We start from the raw sequence: 18,189 nt of genomic DNA, 5'->3' as shown, positions 1-18,189 counted from the left end.
ATAATGAAACATTTGTAAACCTACATCTAAATGGTGAGAGAGATCCATAAGATCGAACTCTAATTGAACCAGCCCACAAACCAAATCAATAAACATAAGTCCCTCCTAGTTATATCTTAAAGTCATGGTACACTTTATCTGTAAGAAAAAAAAGTGACCCAACTTCCCTAATAATTTTTTTTGTAACAAACCTGTTATAATAAAGTAGTCTTAAAAGAGGTTAAGAAAATTAAAAAAACTCCATATAAAAATAAACACCACCTATGTCAAATGCATGTAGCATAAACTACCAAGCAAGAATCTATCAATATCACTCTATGTTTAACAATTTATACAATATACATTTATTATAAAACTATTATTAGGTTTCAGTCTTCATCCAATGACCTTGAGTCCATCATTCATTCAAATTTTACGACATTCATGCATAGTAACAAAAAAAAATAAAAAATGATAATACTAGGTAAGTGAAACAATGCAAAATGAAACTAAATATATATCAATAACCTATAAATGTAACTTTACACTCACTGCACATGTATACCTCAAATCCAATTACTATTCCCTGCATATAACAAGTTTTTTTTCTCTCTTTTACTCAACATGTATTTTCCAATATTAAAAGAGCAAACGAAGTTAAATAATAAAATATTTAGAGAAAGGAAAAAAAAAAAATGAAAGATGAGAAATAAAAAAAGTCAGAAAAGACGAGAAAACACAAAAAAAAAATCAATACTGAATAAACAAACACAGAAGACAAAAAAATTTAAATGAAAGAAAATTCAATTTTAAAAATGAATAATAAATATTTTTATTTTATTTTTTTCTAAAGTACGTTATTATATCCTTTTAACATAAAAAAACATAGGATTAAATATATGTTTCATTTTATACTATAATACAAAATTATTTTTTGTCTTTGTCTAAATCTTAGATTATATTTAGATTATATAAATGTTTGTAATATGTAAATGATTGAAATATTTTTTTTTTTATATAAAATTGATTCAATTTGATGATTCACTTTATTGTAAATAATTTGGATAAATTTTCAATCAAAACAATAATAAATTATGAAAAAAATTAATAATTTTTTTTAAAAAGTTAACAATTACTTTCCATATAAAAAATCTATTCTAATTATTTTCGTATTATAAAGTCTAAAGTTTGAAAAAAAAATCCAATTTTATGTTATATAAAAAATCAAAAATATATTTAATAAAAAAATAGATTACTTATTTGTAATTGATAAATTATAGATTTTGTTTAAAAATTTGGATCTAAATAAATAATCTGACAAATATTTGTTGGCAAAGAAATGATTCCGAAATGATTTATGATTGGGAGAAATATGAAAGAGCGAGGGAAAATAAAATATAAATGGGAGGAAAGAGAAGTTGAACATTTTATTCATTGATTGGGAGATAGATGAAAGTAGCGATCCCAAATTGGTGGGCGCTTTGAGATTGAGGAGTCAAGGGCTTTAGAAGAAAAGGAAAGAAAGAAAGAAAGAGTAACGCATTTTTGTGAGAGAGCGTTTCACAACCAACGAACAATATATTTAGAAGAGAGAGAGAAGCAAACGAACCTTAGCCCTGACCCTGAGTGAGACTAGTGAAAAGTGTGTGTGTGCGCGAGAGAGAGAGAGAGAGAGGAATTGGGAACGGGCTTCGTCGTTTTCGTTCTATTTCTTAGTCTTCTTCTTCTTGTTCTTGTCCGCATAACAATTTTTCCCTCTTTCTCATAAAACCCTAGTTTCGATGCTGCTCTGACAAAACAAATAGATCGGAAGAACCCTAACAACCACAACTTCCAATGGCTGCGGAGTTAGGGCAACAGACGGTGGAGCTCTCCACGCTCGTCACACGCGCCGCGCACGATTCATACGCCTCCCTCAAAGAACTCGTCGATAAATGTAGGTCCTCCGAATTATCCGACACCGACAAGAAGATTAGTATCCTCAAATTCCTCAGCAAGACTCAGCAGCGCATGATCCGTCTCAATGTCCTCTCCAAGTGGTGCCAGCAGGTGATTCAATTTCTCTCTCACTTTCTTGCTTCACTTTTGTCTCCATCTTATCATTCCCTTATTGTTATGGAATTTGCTTTATTCGTTTTAATTTATTGGTTTCTTTAAATTTTTTGCAGGTTCCTTTGATACAGCACTGTCAGCAACTGGCTTCCACTGTTTCTAATCACGACATGTGTTTCACGCAAGCTGCAGATTCGCTATTCTTCATGCACGAGGGGCTTCAACAGGCGCGTGCACCCGTGTATGATGTTCCTTCCGCAATTGATATTCTTCTCACTGGAAGTTACCAGCGTCTGCCGAAATGTGTAGAGGATGTGGGGACTCAGTATGCTCTGACCGAGGATCAGCAGAAACCTGCTTTGAAAAAATTGGACACGCTTGTTCGCTCCAAATTGCTTCAGGTTTCGATTCCCAAAGAATTTTCTGATATTAAGGTTTCTGATGGTACCGCAATGCTTAGGGTGGTTGGGGAGTTCAAGGTTTTGATAACGCTTGGGTATAGAGGACACTTGTCTTTGTGGAGGATATTGCATTTGGAGCTGCTCGTTGGGGAGAAAAATAAGACTGTGAAGTTGGAGGAAATGCGGCGACACGTGCTTGGAGATGATTTGGAGAGGCGAATGGCGGCGGCAGAGAATCCATTTTCGGTGCTGTATTCGGTTCTTCATGAGCTGTGTGTTGCACTTGTCATGGACACGGTGATAAGGCAAGTGCAGGTTCTTCGACAGGGGAGGTGGAAGGATGCAATTCGGTTTGAGCTCATATCTGAGGGTCATGGAGCGAGTTCTAGCTCTGCTCAGAACCCTGATGGGGAATCTGAATCGTCTGCCCTTCGAACTCCTGGCTTGAAAATTGTGTACTGGTTGGATTTTGATAAGAGTGCTAACGTGTCTGAATCGGGTACGTGCCCATTTATTAAAATTGAACCTGGGTCAGATCTTCAGATAAAGTGCCTCCACAGCAGCTTTGTCATAGACCCCTTGACAGGCAAGGAGGCAGAGTTTGTTTTGGACCAGAGTTGTATTGATGTTGAGAGATTGCTACTAAGAGCTATTTGTTGCAACAAATATACTCGGCTGCTCGAAATTAAGAGAGAACTGGTGAAAAATGTTCAGGTCTGTCGAACTGTAGATGATGTTGTGCTCCAGTCCCGAATGGGTGAACCTGATATTGAATATAAGCAGGTTGGTTAACATTTAAACGTTTTCTCTTTTTGGGAGTTTGGAGGTTTCAATTTGTTGTGTTGCATTGGAATTTTGTAGGTTCGTTTAGGATTAAATTTGGATGATTATTTTGAGGTTTTGTTTTAGCTGCATGTCTGGTGTCAGTCCTTTCAAGGTTTGACTTTGTTAACATCGGTTAGGTTTCAAAAGATAGATAGATTCTCAGATCCTGGATATTCAATTTTTTTAGGGTTTTGTTTTAAGTGCTTGTTTGGTGTCAGTCCTTTCTGGTCAAAATAATATCAATATTAATTCGGCATTATCTGCCAAAGACTGTTGTTGTTGAGATTCCATATCATGTTTAGATATTGCAAATGTAGTCCTTATAAGGCTTGAGTAGTCCTCAACTCCAGAAAATAGGCTTGTAAGGACAGAACTGCCAAAGCCTTCTAAGGACTACATTAGCCTCATGCTGATATGCACATCTTTTCCTGTGAAAGACTATTCACCTTTGCGACATGCAAACTATTATACCTTCATTTCTGAATCTGGATACCTTTCCATGGATCTCATGCATGTAATCTTATGCCTTACCTTCTTCCATTCATTTTAGCACGAGGTTTTAAATCTGAGTTCTGCTTCTGTCTATAGAAGGATGATAAGTGTTGCAGCAAGGACTCTGAGGGCCACGAGGTGTTGTGTGTGCGTGCCTATGGCTCTTCCTTTTTTACTCTTGGAATTAATATCAGGTACCCAACTTGCACTTTTCTAATCTATTGCATTTTAATTGGGGGGGTTTTCTCAAATCTATTCCTCTGCGTTGCTATTCAGGAATGGCCGTTTTCTTCTTCAATCTTCACAAAACATAGTGGTTTCTTCAGCCTTAATAGAATGTGAAGAAGCTTTGAATCAGGGATCTATGACTGCAGCTGAGGTTTTCATAAGCCTGAGAAGCAAAAGTATATTACACTTATTTGCTTCTATTGGAAGGGTTTTAGGCTTGGAGGTATATTTACCTGTTTTCTCTCCTTTGGACTGTCTTCTAGCATATTATTTGGGTTTCAGGATTACCTTAAAGTCTAAGACCTATGGATCATTTGGGATTCTTGCAGGTATATGAGCATGGATTCAATATAGTTAAAATACCCAAGGATGCTTCAAATGGTTCAGCTATGCTAGTGATGGGATTTCCAGATTGTGGAAGCTCGTACTTCCTGCTGATGCAGCTTGATAAGGATTTTAAACCCTTGTTTAAGTTGTTAGAGACTCAGCCTGACCCATCTGGAACAGATAATTTATCTGGTGGTGACCTTAATCAGGTGCTGCGGATCAAGAAAATTGATATAGGACAAATGCAGGTTCACGAGGATGAAATGAATTTAAGCCTGGTTGACTGGGGAAAATTACGTTCTGTTCTGCCCAATGCCATTGGTCCAAATCAAACATCTGCACATGAGTTTTTTTCTGATATTCGCCTTGAGAATTCTGTACAGATTGCAAGAGGTCATCCATCAGGTTTTTCATCACTTGTTGACGAAGTGTTTGGACTTGAGAAAGGGTCTTCAGTGGCTCCATTATCTGTTCAAAATGTTCCTTCGTCTGGGAATACATCACTTCCTTCTCAATATGGATCTGTCCCCATGAATATCCATAGTTTAAAGGCTGGAAGCCCTTCACCAAAGTGGGAAGGAGGAATGCAGATGGCACAGGTTAATAATGTAACAAAAGCTTCTGGTGCTACTAGTCTCTACAGTGGTTCCTTATTTTCATCTGGTAGTGTGAAGGGCCCAGTCCAGTCCAGTTCTGTTGGCTCCATACCAACAGGACACGTAAGGAACACTGCTGGGAAAAAGCTGTCTGCTTCCAAGTCTGAACAGGATTTGGCCTCTCCAAAATCTCCACATTCAGTTGACATTAGTTCCTCCATCGCAATTGATGAAGAACAGCTAAGGGTGTTGAATGACACTTCTAATGAGGCTTTATCTGGAAGTCGATCATCCCGATTGTTATCTCCTCCACGACCAACTGGCTCTCGAATGTCCATACCTAATTCCAGACCTAATGGACCTCAAGCTGATTCGTTTAAGGTTATTGGATCTGCTTCATGTGCCACAACTCCCGTATGTAAGATACTTCCTTTGCATCTTCATCTTTTTCATGAGTTTATTCATACTGTTCTCAATTTATTTTTCATTGTGAAATGTGACTGGAGAAATGAATGCTTGCAGCCCAAACACTGGAATCCACAGTTAGTTATATTGCAGGAGAAGATGTCACCTCAAAAAATGACAAGAAATCCAGAAAGCGAACAGCTTCAGACATGTTGACCTTGATTCCATCACTTCAAGGTGTTGAAAACAACCCAGGAATCTGCAAGAGAAGAAAAATTTCAGATTCATCTGGCTGTCAACTGTCTTTGCCACAGGGTGCTATGTCTGCTGAAATGATACCCAAAACTGAAGGGTACAGTTATGGAAGTTTAATCGCTGAAGTGAATAAAGGGACTGTTCCATCCAGCATTTACATTGCGTCTCTTCTTCATGTGGTCAGGCATTGTTCACTTTGCATTAAGCATGCTAGACTAACCAGCCAGATGGATGCATTAGACATCTCATATGTTGAAGAAGTGGGTTTGAGAAGTGGATCATCTAACATTTGGTTTCGACTTCCTCTTGCTAGAGGTGACTCATGGCAACATATATGTTTGCGACTTGGAAGACCTGGTTGCATGTATTGGGATGTTAAAATAAATGATCAACACTTCAGGGATTTATGGGAGCTGCAAAAAGGGAGCAATAATACACCATGGGGTTCAGGTGTTCGAATTGCTAATACATCTGACATAGATTCACATATACATTATGATCCAGATGGTGTTGTTTTGAGTTATCAATCTGTTGAGGTAGATAGTATAAAGAAATTAGTGGCTGATATCCAAAGGCTTGCCAATGCAAGAACATTTGCCCTTGGCATGAGGAAATTACTTGGCGTAAGAGCAGAGGAGAAGTCAGATGAGCTTGTTACAAGTACTGACAGCAAAATACCAAGTACCAAGGTTGCTTCAGATACTGCTGATAAACTATCTGAGCAGATGAGAAGGGCGTTTAGAATTGAGGCAGTTGGATTAATGAGCTTGTGGTTTAGCTTTGGTTCAAGTGTCCTTGCTCGTTTTGTTGTTGAATGGGAATCTGGTAAAGAGGGTTGCACAATGCATGTATCTCCGGATCAACTTTGGCCTCATACCAAGGTGTGCTAATTTCTCTTCAACTGATTGCTGCTGTCCATTTTTTATTGTTTTCTTCCATTGTGTTTATTTTTGCGTCAGTAGTAGACTTTTATTTCCATGTTGTGCTTCAAAATTTTGATGATTTTGATAAAAAAAAATTATGCATAGCACATTATTCTGTCATGATTGTTGGCTTTGATTTGTTTTCACCATGTTTGTTTTTTACTCCATTGTTCTTGGACTTTCTCCCCTATCATGAGAATTAACATGATCCCACCAGAGTATTGTTCTCTTTGGACTGAGCGGGTCCATTGACTGATTACTGTGGGACATCTCTTTTTTTTGCTTGTTCAGTTGGCTGTGCAATATAAACATGAAAATGCATTGCATTAATTTTATTGTTATGGTTATTTCTGCTGATGTATGACGGATAATGCTTGATGCCATTTTTTCCTTTTGATATTTCAGTGGTGATTAGAAACCAATTCCTTAATGTTGTCTTCTGTATTGATGTATCTAATATTTTGCCCTTGCTATGTTCCCAAGATAAATTTCTGTCCTATATTTCTGTGCAGTTTCTGGAAGATTTCATAAATGGAGCTGAAGTTTCATCACTTTTGGATTGCATTCGGCTGACTGCTGGGCCATTGCATGCTCTGGCAGCTGCAACCAGGCCAGCTAGAGCTGGTCCTGTTCCAGGAGTTGCAGCTGCTCTATCTTCTATTCCTAAACAGTCTGGCGGCTATATATCGTCACAGGGACTTCTGCTTGGGAATTCAACAACTAATGTTGGTCAGCCTGCATCTGGTCCTGGGGCAAACACCGTCATGCCTACTGCAAGTGGTCCCACTAACCAGACCCTCTCAATGTTAGCTGCTGCTGGGCGTGGTGGTCCAGGCATTGTTCCTAGTTCACTTTTGCCCATTGATGTCTCTGTTGTGCTCCGGGGTCCATATTGGATACGAATCATTTACAGGAAACAGTTTTCTGTTGACATGCGTTGCTTTGCAGGAGATCAGGTGTGGTTGCAGCCTGCAACACCTCCTAAAGAGGGTCGTCTTTCAGGAGGGTCATTACCGTGCCCCCAGTTTCGGCCTTTTATTATGGAACATGTTGCCCAGGAATTGAATGGATTGGATCCCAGTTTCACTGGACAACAGGCAGGTGGACTGACAAATTCAAATAATCCAAACCCTGGTTCAGGATCCCAAATGATGGCTGCAAATGGAAATAGAATAAACCTTCCAATTTCTGCTGCAATGTCTAGGACAGGAAATCAAGTAGCCAGTTTAAACCGTGTGGGAAATGCTTTAGCAGGCTCTTCAAACTTAGCTTTGATGACATCACCTGTCTCTCTGCGGAGGCCACCTGGAGCAGTTGTCCCAGCACATGTCAGAGGTGAGCTTAACACAGCTATTATTGGTCTTGGTGATGATGGAGGATATGGAGGTGGTTGGGTTCCTCTCGTTGCTCTTAAGAAGGTTTTGAGAGGCATTCTCAAGTATCTTGGAGTGTTGTGGCTTTTTGCCCAGTTACCTGATCTTTTGAAAGAGATCCTGGGATCTATTTTGAAGGAAAATGAAGGTGCACTTTTGAATTTGGACCCTGAGCAGCCTGCCTTGCGTTTTTTTGTTGGGTAAGTATCTAGAACCCTTCTTCTGTTACCCCAATTTTTGTGTGTAGATTTTTTATTTTATTTACACACTTCTCTCTGTTATAGTTTTGCATTCCTTCTTGATACACCGACTTTCTCTATATATTTTCCCTTCCTGCTTAACGGGGGGTAATTGCAGTTGTGATATTACAGAATTGGTGCTTGATTTTATTCCTCCCTTTTCTTTTTTCAACGTGTTCCTTGCTTCTCTGTTTTGTTGCCTTGTTACCTTGAGTGATTTAGGCTGGTGAGTTATTGCACAATAAATTCTTGGATTTTGGATTAGGATGTAATATAAAATGCCTTTATTATTTTTTTTTTATATTCCTTAATTTGAGCATGGTACGTGAAGTTGATTATTCCATGCTAGCTAATATTATGCATATTTGATACTTGACGACTTATTATCTATATTTTGAAAAAAGGGGAAAAAGTTTATTACATTTTGTTCATTTCAGTATTATGAGAGTTCAAATTTACCCCCTTAATTTCAGTATGCATAAAATTTCTCGTATTTTTATGAGTTGATGCAAAATATTCCTCCCTGCCCATAACCTGTAGAAGTGGCTATTTTTGCTCTAGGGCATTTTGTCCCATGAAGCACCTACATCAACACGGATACAATACACAGTTAATGTCCAACATATAACATGACAAAAATCTCAAATGAGAATTAAAATTTATATAATTCAAACTGTATAAATGAATTTGCCAAGTTTCAGGTTCCCTATAACGACAGCTCTCACAATAGAATTCGAAGAAAGATACTGCCTCTGTTTCCTATTAACTATTATATTGTTTGAAATTTTTTTGTTTCTATTTAATTGTCATTTTCAAAATTTAAGACACCATTAATTACTCTTTGTGATTTATTCTTGTTCTTTAATTAGTTTATTTATCATGGTGTACTGATGAAATGGGTAAAATAGAAAATCTCATATATACTTTATTAAAATCAAGAAAATATATTGCATTTCTTGGTTCCTCCGCAATTACTTGTAAACAACACCTAAAAAGAAATGGACGGAGTATCTCTTAATAGTTAAAATATTTAGTTAAGTCTCAGGGAAACAAACCACAAAAAAATGTATGGGCCTTACATCATTTATGATATAAGCTTTTTTTAACTTTATTATTATAGTAATATCTAGGAAGTGTGTAGTCAAGAATAGTGTCGGCTCACTCTCTTTACGCATGTTCAACTGCATCCAGGATGTGCTGGGCTGAAAAAATTATGACACTATTGAAGATGTGTATGACAAGTGTTGTGTCCAAAAAGTGTTGGACATGTTCTACACACTATTCTACAGAGATGTTGGTGTCAGTCTAAAATATATTGGTGGGATCTTAACCTCATTTTACAAGCTAGTTTTGCAGGTTCAAGTTAAACCTTAATCTGTATTTTAAAAAATAACTAAGGTGCTACACGTTCAATATTACAAAGTGAGAATCAAATCTAAAGCCATGTGCGTGAAAAACAGTATGATGGGGTCTTATTTGCTTATACACTTTAAGTTACAGGTTAATGTAGCAGTTTAAACTAAAGTCATATATGGTGAAACTAAGACTAAAATTGTAACCAATCTTAAATAGGAAAATACTTTTAGTCTTCTCAGGTTCTTAAATGTTTGGTATTCTTCTTCTAGTTATTAGACACTGAAATGCTATCTTTTCATCTTTCTGCAGAGGATATGTATTTGCTATCACTGTCCACAGAGTTCAGCTTCTACTTCAGGTATTGAGTGTAAAACGATTTCACCAGCAGCAGCAACAACAACAGCAAAATTCAAATCCCGCACCAGAGGAATTAAGTCCGTCTGAAATAAGTGAAATATGTGATTACTTCAGCCGTCGTGTGGCATCAGAACCCTATGATGCATCTCGTGTTGCATCATTCATAACTATGCTCACTTTACCCGTATCAGTACTGAGAGAATTCTTGAAATTAATTGCTTGGAAAAAAGGATTATCCCAGACACAAGTTGGAGATGTTGTTTCAGCTCAAAAACCACGAATTGAGTTATGTCTTGAAAATCATTCTGGTTTGAATGTTGATGAGAACTCTGAGAGCTCATCTGCATTCAGGAGCAACATCCATTATGATCGTGTTCATAATTCTGTTGATTTTGCGCTTACTGTTGTCCTTGATTCTTCTCACGTCCCTCATGTTAATGCTGCTGGTGGTGCTGCATGGTTGCCGTACTGTGTTTCAGTAAGATTGAGATATTCATTTGGTGAAAGTTCTAATGTATCATTTGTTGCCATGAATGGTAGCCATGGTGGTAGGGCCTGTTGGTTGCGTGTTGATGATTGGGAGAAATGCAAACAGAGGGTGGCACGAGCGGTGGAGGTTAATGGGAGCTCAGCAGCAGATGTAAGTCAAGGTAGGTTGAAATTAGTTGCGGATAGTGTGCAAAGAAATCTGCATATGTGCATTCAAGGGTTGAGAGATGGTAATGGGGTCACAACCAGCTCTGGAGCAACGTGACTGTTTTGTTAATATATGTGTTGGGTTAGTGCTGTCAATAGTGCATTTTAGTTTATATTGGTGCCGTGCTGAGTTTAAGCATGCCCCCACCATCCTAGCAAGTTTCTTCTGCTCCGTAGGTTATGAAGTTCTATTGGAGATGAGCTTTGCTGTAATGGAGAAAGTGCACAGGTGGTTACAGATAATTTTGATAAAATGAATTTTGATAGTTAAGCTTAGATTTGCGGGCACCAATTTTAGATTACTAACCAAATATATATATAACGAGTATTCTAAGTTTCTCAGATAATCTAGGTTGTACAATATCTTTGCTGATAGTGTAATATCATGGCATAACTTTTCTGGCTTGGGGCGCTATTGTACAGATGACATCAAATGAATTAGTAAAGGAATTTTTTTACGCTCCATCTCTGTGGCAATAACACTTGCATCTTATTTGAGACAACTTGCAATCTATTGTAATTTGCAATAACCTCATTTACCAGGTTCTTAATTGTGTAATGTTATCCTCGTGACCATTGAAATGGCTCAGCGACACTTGAATTTATAGGTTGTTTGGACCATAGTAGTTTTAACTTCGAAAAAGATAGTATTTTTTTTTCTGTATTTAGAAATATTAGAAACGCTTTTGAAGACGATTTTGGTAGTTTAGATTTTACCCATTTTAAGGGTTTGGTAAACCAAAATTTGAATGAGGATTCAGTTGAATATGTATTGTTTATCTATAGGAGGAGGTTTATTTATTGTGAGTGAGGAAGAATTAAAGCGACAAGGTAGTTTTTTGAATTGAATTGGTCCATGAATCTAAGAAATAGCGAGAATTATTGGTTTCTTTTTCTCACTCTAGGGTCTTACAATAGAAAAAACTATGGAATGAGAAAAAAAAAGTAATTATAAATGAAGACAATATAAACACATTTTTCAAATGCCCTTCTATTTTTTTACTGAAATAAAGTTCGAAATTTATATTAACAAAATTTACAAAAATTAAACTAACAAGGTGTATTTGGTAATGGTTGATTTTTCTGTACTGCACCAGATCAATTCAAATTTGTATTCATATCCATAAATTAAATCACAAAGTTCTGGATATACAAGTTAAGAATTAATATGTCACTTCTGAATTTGGTCATTCAAAAGCTTACCTAGATAACATAAATGACCCTTCCGAATACCAAGATCTATAAACAAACATAAATAAGTTATGGATCTTGATCCTCAGTACCATTTACACCATACCATTATGGATATGGAAATCCAGAACTCATAACTCATTTTCGGATATTACCATCCAGAAACTTAAATGAATCACGAAAATGATCTTCCAAATATCTAAATCTAGAGTATATAGCAACTACTTCTTGATTTCTGCATTCATAAGCAAAGATGAAGTCATTTATGTTGGTAGATGTCTTAAATGATATGATGCAGGGAGAAATTGCCTTTGTTAATTTGCAAAGTTGATGTATAGCCTAACACGTTTGGTCTATGGACCATTGTTTGAAAACATGAAATTATTTAAATATCCAAAAAGTATATATATTTAATGTATCGATTGGATTATCGTAAAAACAAAGTGTAATGGTAAAACATTTCTGTTTGATTGTTACGTTAAATAGCCTAGAATTTCAATTCATACACCGCAACGGTAAACTGTTGTGACGAAGAAAGAAGGGATGAACAATGTGAATCGCAAAAATTCTTCACTTGAATCACAACACAACCACTTAGTTTTGTAATAATCCGCATTTTTGTCATTTCATGCACCATGAATTTGGCATTATATGAATATAGCGCGACCGTGAAGCGAAGCGAAAATTAGTTCATACTATTAAAACTCCATGACTAAAACTCGTAATTTCATGTTTTTCATTAGCATTGAGAAACATTCAATGCGTTTTTTGTTAACATTTGAAATCACAAGTTAACATGAAAACCATTTTGACCTATAAAATTTATTTCATGAATCAACATGACATTTTACTCGTATAGACAACAAATGAAAGAATTCCACTGGTGTTTAGTTAGATTTGATCCCATTCCTCTAACCTAAACGTGAGAAAGTAAAAGTACACTCACAGTGAGAAGAATGTTACTCTAAAGGACACGACGGATTACCAAGGAAATGTGGAACGAAGAAACTCAAAATCCCAGAAATACTAAACTAACAGATCTTAAAGAAGAATAGTTTTTTTTAAAGGGATAACAATGTCATGGTGATAATTTGATATCTACTCATCATATCTAGTCTACAATCTCAAACACTCTCCTTAGAACTAGACAACTCATTGTCCTGCTTCTCCTGTTCACCGATGGCAATAGGTTTCTCAGAAGAGTCCCCTTCTGTGGAATCAGGTTCCTTCTTTAGCTCTGACTCAAATTCCTTTGCTGCCTACAATATTCACAAAATACAATAACCAGCAATAAAACAAATGTGCACAACACTTCACAAGTAACATATCTTTAACAATTAAGTCAAACCCTTCAAGTTCATTAATTTGAGTTTGGCTTTAACACAATCCAAAAATTAGAAACCTAAAGATACTGTTGTTTGCAATATATATATATATACACACACATACTATTTTAATTATTGTATCATTTGTGAAGGCAAATCTAAAACACACTCAATCATGAGACTACACATATCAAGTATAAAATGAACAGATTTTGATATTTATAAGTGATCTAATACCAGGTGATTGAAACAGCCAAGATTAACTACTACTATGATAATATAATTTGAATTTGAGTCTACTTCAATCTAAAATCTAATATAAGAAGAAGGCTTCAATGTGAAATGATTGTTTGTGAAAGAGAAGAAGGGAAACACTTACCTGTTGAAAGCTCTTCACAGTTTTGCCGATGCTTCGACCCACTTCGGGCAATTTCTTGGGCCCAAAAACCAGGGCTGCCACGCCGGCAATAACGACAAGTTCCGGCATACCCAATCCGAAAATGGCGTTGCAAGTGAGGCCTCTGTTTCTTCTTCTCCCACCCTTAACGCTCACTGCCCTTACCCTTCCACCTCCTGAATTCAACAACTTGGGGTTTCCCAAACACAAAGATGAAGAAGAACCCAACCCAATTGCAGCTTTTGGGATTGAACTCGAAAACGAAACGCAGCTCATCATCCTCATCTCCATCTCCTCTCTCTCTCTCTCTTCCTCTTCTTGCTCTGTGGCTGCGATTTTTTAGATATTATTGAAATTAAATAATAACCTAAAACCCTAATGAAGAAAAAAAAAAACGCATTGACCAAATGCAAACAAACAACAAAACAACCTCTTCCTTACTTCTTTGTGATCCATCACGTGTGAAATTTTAATTACAGTAACTTTCTTTTAATTTCCCCCCTTTTTTTAGTTCTTGCTAGCTTCGTAATGATCAATAAATTAAGTGACCAATCTCAACTAAATTTTTTGGGGCTGCTCTATAACAATGGAGAAAACATTTGAGAGAGAATTAGGAATTTCTTTTCTGTGTTTTCATGGAGTTTTAAAAACCGGGTAAAGTACCTTTTAGTTTGGATAAAAATCTATTTTTTTTTTATCTTTATACAAAATTTTGTTTTTTTAATATTCATTTTAGTCTTCCATTTTCTAAACTAAGATTATTAACGTGCTTTCAAAATAATCGCTGTTTTCAACTTTATGACATGATTTTGAATAGTTTTTTTTATTGATTTAAATTGTAAAAATTGTTTCATTGTATTGACGTATACATACATACAAATGGCATACACACGATGAAAATGGCATGAAAAATAAATCACTCATATAACAAATAAAATTATATATAAAAACAAATGTTGGACAGTACTCTTACTTGGACTAATGAATTCTAAGCTCAAGCAATTTAAGGAGTTTTCTTTTCTTATGAAAATATATACAAGGTTTGGAGATCAAGTTTCTCATCCCTAGCTTTATCATGTGTGTAAGAGGAAATGATTACACAATTAATATATTTATGGTCTTTACTCATTTCTAAATAACACAATTCATATTATTTTTTCCTGTAAATTATAAATTATTGCATGTCCTGTTTAATTTTGAGAAAAAAAAGAGAGAGAATAAAAATAGAATTCTATTTATTATTTTATTATAATATAATATTTTATTTCAGGTAGATTATTTGTTTTTTAATAGAGTATTAAACAAACTTTATGCATAATATACGTGAAATATTTTGTAATTTAATGGGAGTGATGTGGCACTAAAGATAATAAGAGTGACATGGCACTGAGGACAATGAAAGTGATGTGACACTAAGACAATTTTGTAAAAATATAAAAGTTTAACGTTTGAGTGTGGGAATTTCGAACTAAAAGAAAAATCGAACGAAAGAGAGAAAGAATCAGCCAGAATTATCCGTCAATTTCATTTTATCATGTCACGTCTACAACGTAATATATATATATATATATATGCAAATGATGCCAATATATCTTCTAACTATTATATGTTACACATTAACCATGCATTAAGATTTGAAGAACACGCCCAATATGATTCACATGCACCAAATTGATTTACAAGAATTTACTCTTACTTACAACTAAAAGAAACAAGAGTTTCAGACTAATTTTTTCATGAAACCATAATGTAATTTAGCTACTATGTTATTGCTCTCCGCGTGAATCTTCATCACCACGAATCCGCTTCTGAAGATGTTCCAAGCTAGCAACTCTATGCAGGGAAGTTGCTCCCCCAGTTTTGTTCCCACCAACCACTGCCGTAACATTCTGCTGCACAGTTTTAATTGAAGAAAACCCATTGTTAGAAGTGGCTTGACAAAGTTGATGATTTGGGTCTTCTTGCACAGGAACAGCAGCACCAGCTGATGTCTCAGAAGGACTTTCATCAAACAATGGTATTTCTATTGATGACATCTCAGTCATGGCATGAAACATGGGGCTCAAACCAGAAATTCTTTTCACTGTCTCTTCAGCCATCTTCACCTAAAAAGGAAATGATCACTGTCAATATACTCAGAAACCAATATTACAGTTTTCCTTTCCTTTCACTTGGTTTCTGCTCTATAAAGTTGATTGAGACCCTCATTGAGCTCCTATTCTTACCTTATAGACACCAAAAACAAGGAAAAAATATTACATGGTCCGAGACCGTCATAGTCCCAATAACATGACACCTAGTCCAATGTTTTTAGTTTTTTCTCCTAGATTCAAAAACTTGACGAGGTTGGTCTGAACCATGAATACATGGTGTTCTTAAACTATTTAATAATTTGTCTTGTAAGGGAACTTATTAGCAAGGATTTACCTTAGCTCTTAATGTTTCAACATCAGCTTTCAAAACTCTGTTGTCAACTGCAGCACTGTTGTATCTCTGGCTCACATCCGTTAAGCGCTTTAACAAAGAAGAATTTTCTCCTCTTAATTGGGAGACCTAAGATAGACTAAAAGGTCAGAATGTGTATAACTCTTTGAGGGAATTATTACAGAGACATGAAAAAAAAAACATGCACACCTGTGTCTCCAGGTCAGATAAATGAGCCTGTTTTCTTCTTCTTGAGCGTCTGGCAGACTCTCTATTAGAAAGCATCCTAAAACACAAGTTTGTTAGGCTTTAAAATTAAACAAGGTAGAATTTGTACCTGAAATGAGCAAAAATTACAAAGAATATACAAAGATATACAAAGAATGTGTTTAGGAAGAAACAGTAAAATCATTATTCGTAAGTTGGATTATGAGACTGATGTTACCTCCTTACTCGTTTTGCATCAGTTGGATTCATGTTTTCAGTGATACTAATCTCGTCCTCATCGTCTGATTGTTCTCTTGATGATCCACTTATTGTTGGCCTCACTGCAACAGCAGGCTTCTTTTGCAGGGAATGTGAGCAAGGAATCCCAGTTGGTTCTTTGGCATCTTTATTTTGTAATTTAGAGGGATCATTTCCCAAAGGATCAAAGCATACACAGGAAATGAAAAGATGTAGATCTTTTAGCTCAGCATGTGTTCAATTTGACCATATTAGGAGATAAAAAACTAAATGTCTAAAGCATTCTCAATTAAACAAAATTGTACAACAAGATTTTTCTGTCACTCTACTCATGAAGCTATTCTTCTAGTAGCCAATACTTCATTTTACATTCCACATTCACCCTCACTCTACACTTTGAGCCTGTATTAAAATGTGATCTACATTGTTCAATGGACCTTCCATGTTTTCATTTACACATGCAAAAAAATCATAAACACATCCTAAATAATATATCAATTCAAACCTTTTAAGGTAGCCTGCGATCCCACTTCAGAAGGAACTGCCTGTGTAGGTGACAGAAATAGAGGATTGATAACTTAATATATAATCTAGGAAAACACTATGAAGAATTAGATTGAGAAACAGAAAAACAGTATAAAATATAAGGTTGGTGGAGTGCAGGCATTACATAAATGAAATGTTTGCTGATTAAAAAAATAAGTTACATAAATGAAACTACTTCCATGTTTCAGAGCATATGGAAAACATGGAATTGATGCAACAATTCAATTTAGACAAAAAAGAATGGTTAATGAACTTCACCACAGGTCAAGTTTATCTGTGCTTCATCAATGCCTCTTAATATAATTGATTTTAGATGCACGAATCATGCCATTGTATGATGCATAAGCCTGAGAATGCCAAGCTTTGTAAAGGTGTTGGAAATTTTTCTCCATAATCGACCACATTTATGGAAGCTTTTCAAGAGACCTGGTGCTTCCATATTGGTTTTCACAGTTTTAAAATACTGTTTGATCTGTAAAAGCGCATAACTCTTAAAAGATTGTTGTACAGAGATGAACATTAACATCAGACGAAAATTTAGAAAAACTAATTCAACACTGATGTTTATAACAAAAATTACATGGTAAAAACATCAAGCTATCCAACAAAGCATGCACTATTATTTCGAATCTCCCCATTTGAAGTGAATAATCTAACTGAAATCTAAAATCTACAAAACATTGGAAGAAAGCAAAAAATGAGAAAATAAAAACTCCAACATACCCGAGTCAAAGCGACCGCAGCACATGCGAGGTTAAGCTTGGTCTTAAGAATTGTTTGGTAATCCTGGGAATCAACATTTAGAGTTACAGGGATGTTGATGTTAATGTTTATGTCGGGATCCTTAACATCAGAAGAAGAAGATGAAGAAGGAGAAGCTGCTTCCTGCAGAAACTGCTGAAAGGCCCATTCCGATTCACTACGGTTCATGTTTGACTTTAACTTGCATGATTCCTTCTTCGCTGCCACCCAATATTGCTCCGATATTTCATCTACTGACAACACCCTTTCCATGCTCCCTCTTCTTCAAAATCATCAAAGTTTCAATTCCAATAATCACATCATTCACTGAATTGACCTATCATATGACAAATGGTTTGGTGAGAATTTCAATTTTATCCACACAAATTACGTCACGTTTTATTGCTATGTAATAGCAGTGTTTGATAGAATTAAATAATAGAATAAAATGAATGTGTGAGGTGGCATGCCACCCTCATCCATTTCCGTTGGTTGCTCTTCATTTCTGCATCATAATCCAATCCATATCTCCTTCCTTTTCAACGCCCACCATCTTTTCCTTTCATTCAACCTAACTTCTTCCTACTTTCTACTTT

The 18,189-nt window shown here is 35.9% G+C and overlaps 3 protein-coding genes across 4 annotated transcripts; 1 reads left to right on the top strand and 2 right to left on the bottom strand.

Annotated features, from left to right (window-relative positions):
- The first annotated feature begins 1,408 nt into the window (after window positions 1-1,408).
- Window positions 1,409-10,969, top strand: LOC137831805 (mediator of RNA polymerase II transcription subunit 14). The gene is made up of 8 exons (XM_068639625.1): window positions 1,409-2,028; window positions 2,148-3,215; window positions 3,846-3,943; window positions 4,026-4,200; window positions 4,307-5,318; window positions 5,423-6,441; window positions 6,996-8,056; window positions 9,761-10,969. Exons 1-8 carry the CDS (start codon window positions 1,816-1,818, stop codon window positions 10,560-10,562), a joined length of 5,448 nt encoding a protein of 1,815 aa, XP_068495726.1. The 5' UTR covers window positions 1,409-1,815; the 3' UTR covers window positions 10,563-10,969.
- A 1,767-nt stretch (window positions 10,970-12,736) lies between these two features.
- LOC137831804 (sec-independent protein translocase protein TATA, chloroplastic) lies at window positions 12,737-13,897 on the bottom strand. The gene is made up of 2 exons (XM_068639624.1): window positions 13,400-13,897; window positions 12,737-12,954 (listed from the first exon to the last, which is right to left on the bottom strand). The coding sequence occupies exons 1-2, from the start codon at window positions 13,706-13,708 to the stop codon at window positions 12,820-12,822; spliced, it is 444 nt and encodes a 147-aa protein (XP_068495725.1). The 5' UTR covers window positions 13,709-13,897; the 3' UTR covers window positions 12,737-12,819.
- Window positions 13,898-15,050: 1,153 nt separating this feature from the next.
- Window positions 15,051-18,189, bottom strand: LOC137831803 (light-inducible protein CPRF2). 2 transcript variants are annotated; one of them, XM_068639622.1, is made up of 6 exons: window positions 17,576-18,189; window positions 16,812-16,851; window positions 16,287-16,452; window positions 16,052-16,127; window positions 15,845-15,970; window positions 15,051-15,522 (listed from the first exon to the last, which is right to left on the bottom strand). In XM_068639622.1, exons 1-6 carry the CDS (start codon window positions 17,864-17,866, stop codon window positions 15,184-15,186), a joined length of 1,038 nt encoding a protein of 345 aa, XP_068495723.1. In that variant the 5' UTR covers window positions 17,867-18,189; the 3' UTR covers window positions 15,051-15,183. The 2 variants fall into 2 exon arrangements, with proteins under 2 accessions (XP_068495723.1, XP_068495724.1); XM_068639623.1 differs by having other exon boundaries at window positions 16,052-16,112; window positions 17,576-18,154.

The sequence above is a fragment of the Phaseolus vulgaris genome, chromosome 6 (assembly GCF_000499845.2).
Source record: "Phaseolus vulgaris cultivar G19833 chromosome 6, P. vulgaris v2.0, whole genome shotgun sequence".
NCBI lineage: Eukaryota > Viridiplantae > Streptophyta > Magnoliopsida > Fabales > Fabaceae > Phaseolus > Phaseolus vulgaris.
The sequence above is the reverse complement of the archived record's forward strand: the minus strand, read 5'-3'. Positions and strand labels throughout refer to the sequence as shown.

Excerpts from the sequence above, each read along its gene's own strand:
- LOC137831803 (XM_068639622.1), bottom strand. The coding sequence starts at position 17,866 with ATGGAAAGGGTGTTGTCAGTAGATGAAATATCGGAGCAATATTGGGTG. Across the intron at positions 16,453-16,811 it reads ATCGCAGGCTACCTTAAAAG|ATGCCAAAGAACCAACTGGG; the intron begins GTTTGAATTGAT and ends TACAAAATAAAG. Across the intron at positions 15,971-16,051 it reads TATCTGACCTGGAGACACAG|GTCTCCCAATTAAGAGGAGA; the intron begins GTGTGCATGTTT and ends AGTCTATCTTAG.
- LOC137831804 (XM_068639624.1), bottom strand. The coding sequence starts at position 13,708 with ATGGAGATGAGGATGATGAGCTGCGTTTCGTTTTCGAGTTCAATCCCA. Across the intron at positions 12,955-13,399 it reads CTGTGAAGAGCTTTCAACAG|GCAGCAAAGGAATTTGAGTC; the intron begins GTAAGTGTTTCC and ends TGAATATTGTAG.
- LOC137831805 (XM_068639625.1), top strand. The coding sequence starts at position 1,816 with ATGGCTGCGGAGTTAGGGCAACAGACGGTGGAGCTCTCCACGCTCGTC. Across the intron at positions 3,216-3,845 it reads CTGATATTGAATATAAGCAG|AAGGATGATAAGTGTTGCAG; the intron begins GTTGGTTAACAT and ends TTCTGTCTATAG. Across the intron at positions 5,319-5,422 it reads ATGTGCCACAACTCCCGTAT|CCCAAACACTGGAATCCACA; the intron begins GTAAGATACTTC and ends GAATGCTTGCAG.